We start from the raw sequence: 15807 nt of genomic DNA, 5'->3' as shown, positions 1-15807 counted from the left end.
GTAGTATGCATAAAGTACCTCTGTGTCTGAAGTATGATAGTTGTCTTGAGGAAAAGCACTTGTGTGATTGAATTGTGAGGTAAACTACCTGATTTTTTGTTGTTGTTACATGAAAGAATGACTGACAAACCATGGTGTGTTAGATATTTATTTCTGTGTATCAATATTACTACAAACTTACACAGCTTAAAACAACATACACTCTTTATCTCATGATCTCACAATTTCTGTGGGTCAGGAATCAGGTCATGGCTTAGGTGGGTTTTCTGCTTAAGGATCTCACAAGGCTGCATTCAAGATGTGGTGCCTGAAGTTGCAGTTTCATCTGAAATTCTGTTGGGGAAGTATTTGCTTCCAAGTTCACATGGTTGTTGGTAGCATTCAGTTCCTTAAGGGATGTTGGACTGAGAATCTCTGTATCTTGTTGGCTTTTGGCTGGCTCCTTGCCACGTAGGTCTTCCCAATAAGGCTGCTTGCTTCCTCAAAGCTAGCAGGTGAGAGTGAGTCCTTAGCAAGATGCCCTTACAGTCTTAGGTAACATAATCACGTACACAAAAATCATATATATCCTGTCACCTTTGTTGTGTTCTATTGGTTAAAAGCAAGTCAGAGGTCCTGCCCACACTCAATGGGAGGGAATTACACAGGACCTGAATACCAGGACCTGGGGATTATGGGTAATGACATTTACATGGAGGCCACTTTAGAGTCTGTCTGCCACACACACTTAGTCAATCTTGATTGTTTGGCAAACATTTCCTCAAATCTGTCACTTCAGCAAAAATAATTGATAGTAATATTTCTTACCAATGGTAAAATTTGAACTTTTAAGCAAAAATTAGAATTTTGGAAAACTCATTTGCCACCGTGATCTTGGCAGCTTTTGAATAAGAGTTTTCTGATGGGTGGTGGTGTTCATAAATAATGATTTTTAAAATATTGTGTAATGAACTATGTCACCATTTGGAAGACCTGTGTAATTCAGTGAAACTAGTATTTTCCACATAACTAGTATATATACTACAAAAGTATGCATGGGTAAAACATACATTTAAAAGCTAAGATAGACCAATGATTTTAATGGAACGGGTGTTCTGGGCTACGGTTTCAGATTTCACACTGCAACAAACCTTTAAGAAGGTACCAACTGTTCAGTTTTGGTATAGTATCAAAGTAGTATATCCACAGTTAATTAAAACCCTATTAAAACACTCCCTTTTCCAGTTATATATTCCTGTGAGGCAGAATTTAATAATATTCCTCAACCAAAACAACATGTCATGGTAGACTGAAGGCAGAAGCAGATAAGAGACTAAAACAATTTTTGATTAAGCTAGATATTTAAGAGCTTTGCAAAGATGTGAAACAATGCCACTTTTCACTAGTTTTTTTTGCGTTTGCAAGTCATTTTTCATTAAAATGTTATTTATGTTAATCTGTAATGAGTTTGTTATTTTAAAATGAATAAATAAATATTATAAAATATTCTCTGTTTTAATTTCTAATATGGAAAATATTGATAGATATAACCAATGTGAACAAAAAGTCTTTTTGGGTTCAACAATTTTAAAGTGCATAAGATGATTCTGAAGCCAAAGAGTTAGGGCACCACTGTCTCAGAAAAATAGTAGTACATTTTCTTAAAAATGTATATTGTTTAAATAATAAGAACAATAAGGGAGACTGCTGAGTCTCTATCTTCAATCATCTAAGGTTCTACAGGCTATTTCTAATGTTTTAAAAAATGTAACAGGTGGCTGGGCGTGGTGGCTCACGCCTGTAGTCCCAGCACTTTGGGAGGCCGAGGCGAGTGGATCACCTGAGGTCAGGAGTTTGAGACCAGCCTGGCCAACAGGGCAAAACCCTGTCTCTACTAAAAATACAAAAGTTAGCTGGGCATGGTGGTGGGCGCCTGTAATCCCAGCTACTTGGGAGGCTGAGGCAGGAGAATCACTTGAACCTGGGAGGCGGAGGTTGCAGTGAGCTAAGATCCTGCCACTGCACTCCAGCCTGGGTGGACAGAGTGAGACTCCATCTCAAAAAAAAAAAGTAATAGGTGTTCCTGAAGGTATAGCTGGAAAGGTACCCAGAATGTAAAAATTCTTTGCTATTAGTTGGAATCAAATTAACTTAGTGGTTTCTTTTATGCTTATTATAAGCTGTTTGGCATTTGAGGAAAAAAAATAGAAAAACAAAACATTATTTAATAGTTCGTTAGGTAAAAATCTTTCCAACGTTTGACCAAGGATGGGGAAAAAAAATAAAAGCAAGAGTTTGTACGTTTGGTGTTGTAAGAGTTAGGAATTAGATTCCTTTCTGACTCAGAATGTTTTGGGCATAGTTTTTAAATCAAAGCACCTCAGCTGATGGTTCCCAGTACTTGGGTTCTTTTAAAAAATGAGAGGTTTTGCCAGTTGGTGTGGGTGGAACCCAGAAATGATAGCTTCTTAAAAACTCTTCAAGTGTGATTCTACTGTGCAGTCAAAGTTAAGAATGACAGAGGAGTATTCTGGAATGAATTGAGAATCCTGTTTAAGTGACTTTTCTCTGAATTTTGGAAGTCATTTTAATAAACTATAGTAGTTTTTTATTTTATGTCATATTTTGTGTGTGTGTTTTTACTTTTTCATGGAATGTGGTATCTCAACATCGCTTTCAGGTTGGCAGGGATGGGATATATTATTATGACCCAGAAAGTCAATGTGATATAGCTTAAGTGCATGGGCTTTGTAATCAGTCAGACCTGGATTCTATTTCCAGCTCCATCAGCAACAAGTGGGGCTGTACTGGGAGCCTTACTCTTCCCCACCTAACCTTAGTTTACCTATTTATAAAATGAGGAATAATATTAGGTCTTTATTAGTATTGTGATAGCTGCTTGATATGATACATGTACCATGAAGAGCAAGTACATTTAAAACAAACAATTGTGATCATTATTTCAGTTTGAAAGGTGAGTAACTTGAAACTCAGAAGTAACTTTTCCATTTTTTCACAAATATTTGGAGAAAATGTTTACTTTGAAGTAAGATTATGTTTTATTACTGTTAAATCATAGGGCATGATAAAAAGAAAATACTACATGTTGAGGCCCAAATGCCTACATCTGCCTACTAGGCCTCAAATTCTAGGATTAGTTTGAGTTACATCAATAGCTTGTTTCCGTAACTTCTTAACAAACCCATGTCAATAGAAAAGTTAGTAATAAAGCAAAATTCTTAAAACTTGAATATTCCTTAATTTATAATAATAAAACTTTTATGTTTCTCTTATGAAGTAATATGTATTTGGGGACAGAGTTTAGAAAAGTGAGAAGAGTGTATCAGGACCCTATAGTATTTGCAAATACATATTTCTCTTTTTTCACTGAACATTCTACTTGGAACATTTCCTAAAAAAATGTTAATTTGGCCGGGTGCAGTGCCTCACACCTGTAATCCCAGCACTTTGGGAGGCTAAAGTGGGCAGATCACAAGGTCAAGAGATGTAGACCATCCTGGCCAACATGGTAAAACCCTGTCTCTACTAAAAATACGAAAATTAGCTGGGCATGGTGGTGTGCACCTGTAGTCCCGGCTACTCGGGAGGCTGAGTCAGGAGAATTGCTTGAACCCAGGAGGTGGAGGTTGCAGTGAGCCAAGATCACACCACTGCACTCCAGCCTGGCGACAGAGTGAGACTCCGTCTCAAAAAAAAAAAAAAAAAAGTTAATTTTTGCACAATAGTTTTATCAGTTTAATCATTTCTCCATTGTTAGACATACAGGTTATAATTGTTTTTCTGTTATAACTAATTTTCCCTTAAACATTTTTATTTCATTACCATAAATTCTTAAAAATGGAATAATTAGATAAAAGGGGGTGAACCGGCTGGGCATAGTGGCTCACCCCTGTAATCCCAGCGCTTTGGGAGGCCAAGGCAGGTGGATCACCTGAGGTCAGAAGTTCAAGACCAGCCTGACCAATATGATGAAACCCTGTCTCTACTAAAAATATGAAAATTACCTGGGTGTGGTGGCATGAGCCTGTAGTCCCAGCTACTCAGGAGGCTGAGACAGGAGAGTCAGTTGAACCCAGGAGGCAGAGGTTGCAGTGAGCGGAGATCAGGCCATCACACTCCAGCCTGGGCAACAAAAGTGAAACTCCATTTCACACACACACACACACACACACACACACACACACACACACACACACACAAAGGAAGTGAACCTTTTAAAGCCTTCAGTAGCTACTGCCAAAGCTTTCATGCAGAAAAATTATACTAAAATATAAGCTCTACTTTGCCAATAATGAATGTTATCATTGCTTTTTAACTCAAACTAATATTAGACACAGAAAAAATAGTACAGACAGTTCCCATATACCCCTTACCCAGTTTCCCTTTATTTTAACATCTTATCACAACTGGGTAATTAACATTAACCCAACTATAGACTTTACTGGAATTTCATCAGTTTTCCCATTAATGTTCTTTTTCCTGCCCAGTATCCTATTCAGGATACTTGCAGTTACTGCTTTTAATTTCCTCGTATTTTCTAGTTATTCATTCTTTCTTTGTCTTCCATGAACTTGACACTTTTAAGAGTAGTGGCTAATTAATTTATTTTGTAGTAGATATTATGGTAACATGCCAATTCATTAGTTAAATGTTGCTGTTGTTTTTATTTGCATTTCTTTGGCTGGTAATTTGGAAAAAAGGTATTTCGTATATGTTGTTCATTAGTATTTGACTTCTGAATTCTCTCAGTTTATGTCCTTTGCCCATATTTTTCCTAAAGTGATAGTCTTTTTTCCTTTAATTTTTAATCATTGTTAATCTGCTTGTTATGTATTATGACATGTAGAATGGTCCAAAAGTCACTCTGAGAGCTTCCCGTCCACAATGAGTATCTTTTAGAAGTATTAATGGTATTGGAGTATACTTGTGTGTGTGTGTGTGTGTGTGTGTGTGTGTATGTGTATGTGTCATTATATTTAATGTATAATAATAGCGGAGTGTATGTCCCTAAATTATATTGACCATATTTTTCATAATTATGTACACCATGTATATATGCTCATATATAACTTCATACTGCTTTATACCTGACCCCATTATCATTCATCTCATACTTTTCACTCCTCTCTTCTTAAGATCTTCCTTTTAGTTTGGACCACCCTTTCTCCTGATGGAAGGGCTAAAACTTCCTTTGAGTCCCGAGGCCTCCAGGAGCAGGACAGCTGGCCCCAATTATTCCCATAAACAACTTCTGTTCTAAACCCTGTCTGCCTGGCATTCTTATTTGTTCACTCTACTGACCGGTTTGCTTTCATATTTGCCTGATAAGACAGAAGATTCCTGGCCTAGCGTGGCTTTCTATGGGATGATGGAAAGTGTGTGGGGCCCATTTTTTCTCTTTCTGACACATAGCTTATACATTTCTCCAATAAAGATGATTTCAAAATTCACATTATGTGATATATTCATCCTTAACACCGATGCACAATACTGCAGATTGATTCCGTTTGTTTGCCGTGATATCTCAGATGTGAGGTTTTTAGAAGCAAAGAAGCTTTTAATTTTTTTGGTCATGTAAATATGGTTTTTATTTTTCTCCTTGCTTTTGCCCAAAGATCTTGCTAAGTTCTATTATTTGCCCTTTAATGGGGATACTGAATCTTTAGAAGTCATCTAAAGTGTATCAATCTTACTGATATATAAGTTGATTTATGTTTCTTTTACCTTGAAGAAGTTGAACTAAGAATATGCCCCCCATTTTAGTTTTCTAGTCAGCAGTAAATCAGCTCTAAGTAATAGCTTGCTTTCAGTTTCAGTAGATGATAATTTTGGCAAAGTAGCAATTATCTTTGTGTTTTTAATTTATTAATAATTGAGTTATCAAAGGGTTTCCTTAGAATATTGGGCATACAATTTACTTTTATAAATGTCTGTGAAATAAAATTCTTATATAATTATATAAAATTACATAATATATAATTATATTGAAATAATTATAACTGTTGAATAAATGTATTATTTTTCCTTTGAACTATTTAACAGGGTTATATAACAAACTCATCACGAGTTGTGTCTAATAAGTCATCAGAGTTACTATTTGACTTGACCCAGGATACAGGATTATCACATTACCAAGGGGGACCAACACTTTCTATGGCAGGTTGGTTTTAGTATTTTTTTCATAAAGGTTATAGAAAGAAACTTGATGAATATGCATATGAGATTGACTTTCTGTTTTGAAGTCCCTACCCTTGTGTGAAGTTTTTCATATATTGTAAGGTGGAACGTCACTAGTACTTGAATAGCTTATGTGGGTAATTTTCTGTAAACTCCTATTTAATGACAGAATATTTTATTTCTTCCTATTAAGTAAGCTAACCAACTTTGAACTAATTCTCACTTGGAGCTAACCATAGCTGAGAAATATTAAAATAATTTCTGTGAGTTAGAGAACTTCTCAGGTAGCCTGAATACTCTGTTTAAAAAAGTATTAATTAGTTTCTGTGGACACTAGTGTGAAAAATATATGGCTATAGTTGATTTCTTAATTAGTTTAATGTCTTTCTATTCTAATTGTTTCAGCGTGATAGTTCAATATGATTATAAAGTGCTATTATAAACTGCCAACAATAAATAAATAGTGATTTGTACATAGTAAGTACTCATGAAATGTACATTGAAGGATTAGTGAACTTTCCCTGTTGAGGAACATTTAAAGTTCTTTGATTGTATACTGTAACAAAGTTCTTCATTAATCTAAAATAAATTAGCGTACTATAAAATAATTTTATCTAATTGAAAATCCCCTGTAATCAAGGCAGTTACTCTTTGTATCTTAGCAATTTGTATCTATTCAAATATTTGACTAAACAGACGTATACATGATTTTTTGGAATTTTTAGATTTACTAACAAATCAGTGCGGAGAATTTACCAAACCCTCTCCCAGTTTTTTTTTAATAGTAATACTTTTATTATAAACTTAAACTGTTTTTCCAATTTTTTAATACTTGATTTGATATTCACCTCTCTGGGTGTCACTTACATATTTAGTAACAATCTGGTTTGTGAAATAGGTAAGAACCAAAAGAAACAGGGAGAAAAAAATAGTTGTCTTAAGTCTGGTTTCATAAAGCATGTAGATTTATTCATAGAAAAAGTCTAAATTCTTGAAACTTCTTGGGAATAAAGAGAAATAATGACTCCTATTCTTTCTGTATAAGTGTTCTACTTCAGTGAGTGGGACTTTAGCCTGAGCAGTAAGTGGGATGATTTGATCCTCTATTCTTAAGATTTTTGTAGTCTCTATTAAGTTACCTAACCACTTTGGTTTTCTCATATTGTTAAAAGGGAGATTTTAATTTTTTTTGTAGAATGCATTCATTCTTCACATCTGGAACCATTCATTTGGACATGTAACTTTAATTCTTGCTCTACTTAGGGATTTTTTATGTCCAAATCCAAGTGAAATGTGAGAATACATTATAAGCTTTAAAAGACTTGACAACACAGTTATTCTGAATGATAATTATGAATGATATGTGCCACATGTTCAGTAACATGATTAACAGACTACCATCTAGGGAGATTATGGGGGTTTGGAGAAAACTGGATTTGAGCTAAATCTTGAATGAGAATAGGATTTTTACCAGCAGAGAGAGAGCTGTTGAGGGTAGGGAGCAACACAAGCCAAACACAGCAGAGAAATAAGTGAAAGCATCAAAATTTAAAACAAATACAGAGTGATTTTATTTAATCTTGAGATTTCTTGTTTTAAAAATTCTTAAAGCAGTCTGTTTCTACTGTCCAGCCTCCTATATAATCAGATGCTTAATTCAGAATTCCAGCATTCATTGGTTTTTCAGGTAACTTAAACATCTCACAAGAATGTGAATATGATTATACAGAATTTTTCCCATGTACCTACAGTATATCTATCAGTAATCGAGTATTTTGAAGATGGAAAAAAATCATTTTTATGTTATCTGAAAAGGGTGAAAGAGAGAAGCCAAGTAGTATAATACTCTTATTTTGCTGTAATGTTTGCCCTTATTAAAAAGCTGACAGGTTAATCTATTATTATATTTTTCCCCTCTGAGGTAAGTTAAATATAAAATATTTTGTTAGTAATGATAATATCTGTAATTTATTACTGAGTGCTTTCTGTGTACCAAATGTTTTGTTGGGTGCCTTAAGTACATTATCTTATTTGGTCCTTAAAGCAGCTCTGTAAACTTGTAACTTATTTTATAAAAAAGGAAACTGAGGCTTAGAGAAATTAAGCTAAGAATACATAACTAGAGAGTGACAAGGTGTGGATTTGAACTTATCTGACTTAAAAACCTGGAATACTTCTAATATACTTACCGTACCATTTCTACTTTTCATGTACAATTGTGAGGATTAAAATATGATGTACAGTTTTAGAATCTCTTTTACAAAGTACAGTTGTATGTTATTTTCAAAAAAAACTTTTCCGAGCCTTGTTATAGCCTGGATATCCTCATTTCTCTTGAGAATGCATTAAATAAAACTAAAATCCTTTAGCCTTAACAAAATGGTTTTCAAATGGGAAAGTATTTTTAGGAATGAAATCCTTATATAAAAATTGTATGCAAAATTTAAATAAAACAAAAAAGAGTTTCTCTGTTAGACATGCTCAATATATTCTCTAAAACAAACCCATTAATTTCTGGGGAACATAGTGTGAAAATCATTATACTTACTACTTCCATTATGTGTGAAAATCATTATACTTACTACTTCCATTATGTGTCCTTTGTTGTTTTATTTTTTTTTGAGACAGAGTCTCACTCTGTCGCCCAGGCTGGAGTGCAGTGGCGCGATCTCGGCTCACTGCAAGCACCGCCTCCCAGGTTCATGCCATTCTCCTGCCTCAGCCTCCCGAGTAGCTGGGACTACAGGTGCCCGTCACCACGCCAGGCTAATTTTTTGTATTTTTAGTAGAGATGGGGTTTCACCATGTTTGCCAGTCTGGTCTCTATCTCCTGACCTCGTGATCTGTCTGCCTCAGCCTCCCAAAGTGCTGGGATTACAGGCGTGAGCCACCGTGCCTGGCCTATGTGTCCTTTCATATAAATGAATGAAGTGTTATCATTCAAGATTAGTTATTTCCACTTTCTGCGTAGCGATGAATGGGTAATACCACTCAAAGCCATGAGTAGACCGCTCTTACCCACTCTTCAGTTTGTTAGGTAGGAAAGAACTAAATTTCCATGAGACATTTTAAGTTGTTAAATTGAAAAAAGCATCTTAAGAGTATCTCTAAATTTTTGAAACAGGTAATTGTTGTTTTTTTACAAACTCTAGTGTACTCAGTGCAGTTAAGCATCTAAAGATAATTCATTTGTCAGAACTTATTCATAGTATACTTTTTTTTTTTGCTTGGAATATTGGTCTGGCTCCCTTTGTGATAGCTATTTATATATTTCTTTATTTGAAGCCATATTTAGAATTTTCTTTCATAGAGGGATTATTTTTTAAATTATTTAAATGTATGTAGTCCATGATAAATATATGTGCAATTTCTTTACACCCTTGAGTTTGGATCATATCAAGTTTTATCATTATTGTCATGATATGATAATTCAATTATATTACCTTTAATTTAGCTCCAAAATATTTTTACTCAGATGTAAATAATATTCTAATTTTTAAAAATATTTTTCTCACTATTTAAATTATTGTAGGTATGAGTGAAAGTTCATTTTTATCAAAACGTCCTTCTACTTCTGAAGTAAATAATGTTAATCCAAAGAAGCCTAAACCCAGCGAAAGTGTTTCTGGAGCAAATTCCTCAGCTGTATTACCTTCAGTTAAATCTCCTTCAGTGACTTCTTCCCAGGCTATGCTAGCAAAAGGTAAATATGAAATGTGGTACATAAAAAGAAGTTATAGTATTTATACATACATTTTTGAAGTGGCTATAAATTTTAAAAGTATTATTAGTGGTTATTTAAGGTTAAAAAGTGATGAATTTTGAGTCATAAATGTTCTGAATTTATTTTAGGTACAAATACCTCATCAAATCAATCTAAAAATGGAACACCTTTTCCAAGAGCTTGTCCAAAGTGCAACATTCATTTCAATCTTTTGGATCCTTTGAAAAATCACATGAAGGTAAAACTCTTTCAAAATTTAATTTGTAAAAAGTTTGCACATTTCTAAAAATACTGATGATTACAGTAATTAATGGTTTGTCCAGAAATAATCTCATTGGTATTTCCATTTAATTTAAATAAAAATTTACATTCATAATGATTATATAGATTCTCAAATTCCTTCTAAATCCTCAAATTTTAAAACTTAAATTTGTATATATTATAATGTATGCTTACTGTGTTTTAATTTTAAATAAAAATAATATATTAATCCGATTATTTTATTTATTAGGTCATACTCTTCAAATGTCTTATAAAACAGGCATTTTATTATGTATTTACTTTTGCATATAAGTTAAAAATTCTGTTACCTTATTTTTGTGTCCATGTTAACATGTGCATGTCACATTACACAAAGAAAATCTGAGTTTTACATTTTAGTTTTTAACACTCAGGTATAAACTCCAAATGTTGAAGCATTTCATATGAAATAATTGTTTTAACTCAGTCCAGAATATAGTTCATATAATTGTGTAAATTAATTTGAGCTTTTTTTTTTTTCTTTTTGAGACGGAGTCTCGCTCTGTCACCCATGTTGGAGTGCAGTGGCAGATCTCTGCGGACTGCAAGCTCCACCTCCCAGGTTCACGCCATTCTCCTGCCTCAGCCTCCCAAGTAGCTGGGACTACAGGCGCCCGCCACCACGCCTGGCTAATTTTTGTATTTTTAGTAGAGATGGGGTTTCATCGTGTTAGCCAGGATGGTCTCGATCTCCTGACCTCGTGATCCGCCCGCCTCAACCTCCCAAAGTGCTGGGATTACAGAATTTGAGCTTTTTATTGGTACAAGAAGCCCCTGAATTTAGGTTTTAAGAAATGTTCAAAGTACTAGTGAAGTATGAGATTTAGGTAACATTTAAAGTATTTTAGTAGATATTATAGTATCCTGCTGTGTTTGTGTAGAGATGGTCTGTACTCCCCTTGCATGCCCAGTATAAATGACAGGAAGGGAGAAAAGAGATCAGAAAAAAGGCAGTGTAGATTATATAAGGAAAAGAAGGAAGGAGAGGGGTGCAATGGCAAAGAAGTAACTTAGGAAAAGTTTTTGCTGTTTCAGAGATTGACATTTTTATTGAAATTCAGCATTTTACAAAAAAGGTAGAAAAAATAAGGGAACTTAAAAAAGTTATAAATACAGTCTTCTTATATATGTACAGAGCCATATTTGGTCTGTCCTTACTCTCAGAGTATAGCCCTGGATAACTGCACGTTGTGTTTTGGTCTTATAGGAGAATTATCCTGTAGAAGTACTTTCAATTTTCCTCTTCTGTGTAATGTTTTGATGAGATTTCTGATGTTTTTTGTGTTTTGCATTATAGATGAAGAAAACAAAGACTACATTCTTTATCTGTTTAATTTTTTAAGTAGGTAGCAATACAGTCACATGATTCAAAATTAAAAAGCCTGCAAAGATATACATGTGAAGAATCTTATCTCTGTGTCTTTTTTTTACCTGGTTCCTAGTATGACTCAAAGAAAATAATTTTTTATTAGTTTGTTTTGAATGCTCCCTGGGTTTCTTTCTGGATGTACAAGTAAACATGAGTGTTCTTATTTTCTATTTTGTACAGAAATTGTGGCATGTTATATGTATCTCTGCATCTGGAGAGAATGGCAACATTCTCCAAAATGTGGCTTTTATGTGTTACTTCATGGTTTGTAATTACTTACAGTAGAAACAACCAGAACTTCATAGAATTTTCATATTAATATAATAGAACATTATGACATTTTAAATAAGGAAAGTATCTCTGTCATTGTAAGAAATTGTATTTCTTACAACTGAACTAAGTTGAAGATAATATGAACAGTGTATGTGTTTATATCATAAGGAAATCTTGAAAGAATAGTCTCCAAATCTAGGAAGGGAAAGTTTAAATCTGTGGGGACTTTTTATTTTCTAGTTTATATATTTTTATGTATCAGCTAAAGTTTTAGTGTTATAATAACTTTCATTTTGAAAAGAATGTGATTTTTACATTATTTGTGAATGATTTTTTTGCCAACTAGCATATAATGTTTTCTTTCAATGGAAAAATATTTAAAATATCAAATATTCTACAATAATTAGAAAAATATACTTATCTGAGCCTATGTGTCAGACACAGTACTAAGCTTTAAATACATTATTTCATTAATCCTTAGAAAATTCTTTAAGATATTTTTTCTCATTGTTGTATAACCAATTAACTGGCGTAACTAGCTTTCAAAACTCAGTTTCTTTAATGGTAAAGCCCAAGTTTTCACAAATCCTTTTTTTTTGTAAAGTATAGGGGGTATTCAATATTATGTGGAAGATTGAAAATAGGTATATTACTTCTCCTTTGGGGTATGGAATTCGATATTTATCAACCGAATATAGCTTATTAATTATATTTATATTTCTGTGTCTTCACTTCCATTTAGTCCACTTGATCTGTCCTGGATTGGGAAACACCACATTTCAATCCACAGCTTTCATTACCAGTATTTTCTTTCATATATTGCAATTTTGTTTCAAAGCTGTTGCTGTTGTTTATGATATAGAAGAATCTAGCTTTTATAACTATATTGTGAGGCCGGGAGTCATGGCTCACACCTGTAATCCCAGCACTTTGGGAGGCCGAGGCCAGCAGATCACCTGAGGTCAGGAGTTCGAGACCAGCCTGGCCAACATAGTGAAACCCCATCTCTACTAAAAATACAAGAACTTAGCCAGGCATGGTGACACACGCCTGTAGTCCCACTGCTTGGGAGGCTGAGGCGAGAGAATCGCTTGAACCTGGGAGGCGGAGGTTGCAGTGAGCCGAGATGGCACCACTGCACTCCAGCCTGGGTAACAGAGTGAGACTGTCTCAAAAATAAAATAAATAACTGTATTGTGAATGTATCCTTTAGCATTTTAATAAAATATCCTTTTCTTGGTTTTAATGGTTAGTGCCTTTTAGCCCAAATTCTACTTTGATGTTAGACTCACAACCCCTGTTATGGTTTCCATTTACCTGGTGTATTCTTTGTTTAGTCTTTTATTTTCAACTCTTCTGAATTACTTTGTTTTAGGTGTGCCTTTTGCTTTTAGCAAAGTTGATTTTTCTTTTGTGATCCTATATGAAAATCTCTTCTTTTAATAGTGGGTTTAGATTTACCAATATGATAGATTTATTTGGTCTTAGTTCTGTTAAAATTTTTCTTTCTCTCTTTTTTAAAAGCCTTTCACAATGTGGTTGCTTTATGTGCGTGTAGCTTAGGTTTCTAAGAGAGTTGTAGTTTTGTTCTCCTGATTATGTTTCTAATTTTAATGTATAACTCCACTAGTCTTCTATTCCTTTAGCAATTCTCTACTGTTCTTTTCTATGAGGAAGGATTAAAGTAGCATGAAACTTCCTGTTTTTAACCCACCCATCTTTCCCTTCTTTTTTGCTACTTGATTTTAGTCAATATTGTCTGAGCATTTGTTTACCTTTGCTGTCAAAATGTCTATACCTATATTACTTTATTTGGTGGCTCTAACTGATATTCCTTTATGAACTGTGAGGCAATCTATGAACTCTTCACCTTGTACTCCTTGTCCTTTTATCCTCTCCCAATTTTTATTTGTTCATTGTATTATTTTTCCATTGTCAGGGCATATGACATTACATTTGTGTTTTTTTTTGTTTTGTTTTGTTTTGTTTTTTTACCTTATGTCATATTTGTTTTGATCTTTTTCTACAGTAAATATAATCCACTGTTCATCATCAGTGTTTTTGTCATGGTTTATTTCGTTTTCTGTTTGGCTGAAGTTCATTCTGTAGTAATTTCATTTAGGAGGAGTCTGAAAACATCTTTCTGTGAGGTCGTTCATGTTCAAAGCAATTTGACTATAGTCCATTCTGTAAAGACAGTTTGATCTAATATAAAGTAAATTGAATCCCACTATCAGGATTTTGTTGGTATAGCTCCCGTTTTCTAGTATTCAGTGTTGCTTTTGAGGAATCTGGGACAAGCTGAATTATTTTGCCTTTTATAAGTGGTTTCATCTTCTTGTTTGGCTGTCTGTAGCTTTTTGGTTGTCTACATTCTTTATGTTTTGAAGACTGATAATTTTATAATGATATAACTTGGTGTTGGGAATTTTGGGTGAGTCCTCTCTGGCATACACCTTGTTCTTTCAACCTGTATATTTGGATTTAGCACAGTTTATTTGAATTGTATTTTAAAATATTTATTCCATACAATTTCATCTCCAATATGAATTTGTTTTATCTTCTTTCCCTGGCATATGTCTTTTTTTTTCTAATCCTTAATTTTTTTAAATGGACTTTTCTCCTACTAATATGTTTCCTTTATTTTATTTGCAATGTCTACTCACCACTGTATTCCTTCCTAATTTGTCTTCATGTCTCTGATTTTATTTTTTTCCTATACTTTCACCCTTGATTTTGCCACTCTTTTTTTTCCTTCTAAATATCTTGTTGTCTTGGCATCTTTTCTTGCTTTGTGGTCTTCCAAATAGAGGCAGTTGCTTCATTATGTTTTTAAAATTTGTGGCTACTGTTTTCATCTGCAGCTACTCCATGGCAGCATATTTCTGATGTTTTTGTTAGAATTTTACATTTTTCTGTTATTTGCCTTCTTTTATTACATGGTATTTTTGTTTAGATGTGAGTGCCTATAGTGTTTAACAAGTTGGATTTTCTTGGGCCAGCTGTTTTATACAAGTTCCTTTTAGGAGGAAGCATAGGTTGCCAGGATAGTCTCACAGCTTGCTAGCTGGTTTAAACAGCTTCTTGCTGGGCAGAAGGCTTCCTGCAATTGTGACTTGTGTGTCTGATTCTTTATGTAGCACCGCCTTTCTGCTTCTCTGTACTGAATCAGGTCTGGGGTACTTCTGCTGCCATCCTTCTTGCCTCAGCTTCTGCACCTGTTTTTGCAAACAGAGGATATACCCTTGTGATTCAGAATATGTGTTTCACCTTTAAGATGTATATTTTTACTGACCCTTTAAGATCTGTTACCACTGGGTCCCCTTTACTTCTCTGGTTTACTTCTAGCTAAATGCCATCTGCCCGATGTTGGCTGCTTTGAATAGTGCTTTCGTATATTATGGAGTCTGTGGCTTTTATCTGACCCTTAGTTTCAATGATAAACCAATTTGTGGAATTTGGTTGTGTAGCTTTTGGATGACTCTCAGGAGGAAAAGAGGAAAATGTTGACTGATGTTGGATGTTCACATGAGAAGCCCTATTTAACTATAAAAATAGGATCTCACCTCCTTTGCTCTGAAAAACCCACCTAAATTTTTAGGGCACTAACAAAGCAACAGAACATGGTCTGTGTACTGGGAGGAGTAAAGATAAGAATGATAGATAGATGGTGCCTGATATTTGTCAAACTATAGTATATGGCATTAAAGTACATATTTAATATTTGCAGAATCTTTAACCCACAAAAATAAGGGATAAATAAGGAGTTGCAGTGAAGATCTATTAATAAAACTAAAAGGTACCAGGGCTGAATAAAAGATGACCAGTTGATATTGTACCACAGCTCAGCTATGCCCCTCCGTAGCTTACTCTATCCTCCTAGAAAACCTTAAATCTAAGCTTGGTTCTCATCTCTTAAGGTGCTTATTTGTTTTTTGGATAAGCAAGGATACTTTGCTGTTCT

The 15807-nt window shown here is 34.1% G+C and overlaps 1 protein-coding gene across 44 annotated transcripts in view; it reads left to right on the top strand.

The window, feature by feature from the left end:
- ZNF280D (zinc finger protein 280D) overlaps nt 1-15807 on the top strand; it is a 197551-nt gene that overhangs the window by 128736 nt on the left and 53008 nt on the right. For 43 of the 44 annotated variants that reach the window (XR_010151705.1, XR_010151710.1, XR_010151709.1 and 40 more), the window contains 3 exons: nt 6043-6160; nt 9710-9880; nt 10030-10139. Coding sequence is in view for 37 of the 44 variants with exons in the window: in XM_054667573.2 (XP_054523548.1) it covers nt 6043-6160; nt 9710-9880; nt 10030-10139 (399 nt within the window). In the remaining 7 variants the exon portion in view is untranslated. The remainder of the gene's footprint in view (nt 1-6042; nt 6161-9709; nt 9881-10029; nt 10140-15807) is intronic. The other variant, XM_054667565.2, reaches the window with a different exon arrangement.

The sequence above is a fragment of the Pan troglodytes genome, chromosome 16 (genome assembly GCF_028858775.2).
Source record: "Pan troglodytes isolate AG18354 chromosome 16, NHGRI_mPanTro3-v2.0_pri, whole genome shotgun sequence".
NCBI lineage: Eukaryota > Metazoa > Chordata > Mammalia > Primates > Hominidae > Pan > Pan troglodytes.
Note: the sequence above shows the minus strand (reverse complement) of the source record. Positions and strands in the feature narration are given on the sequence as shown.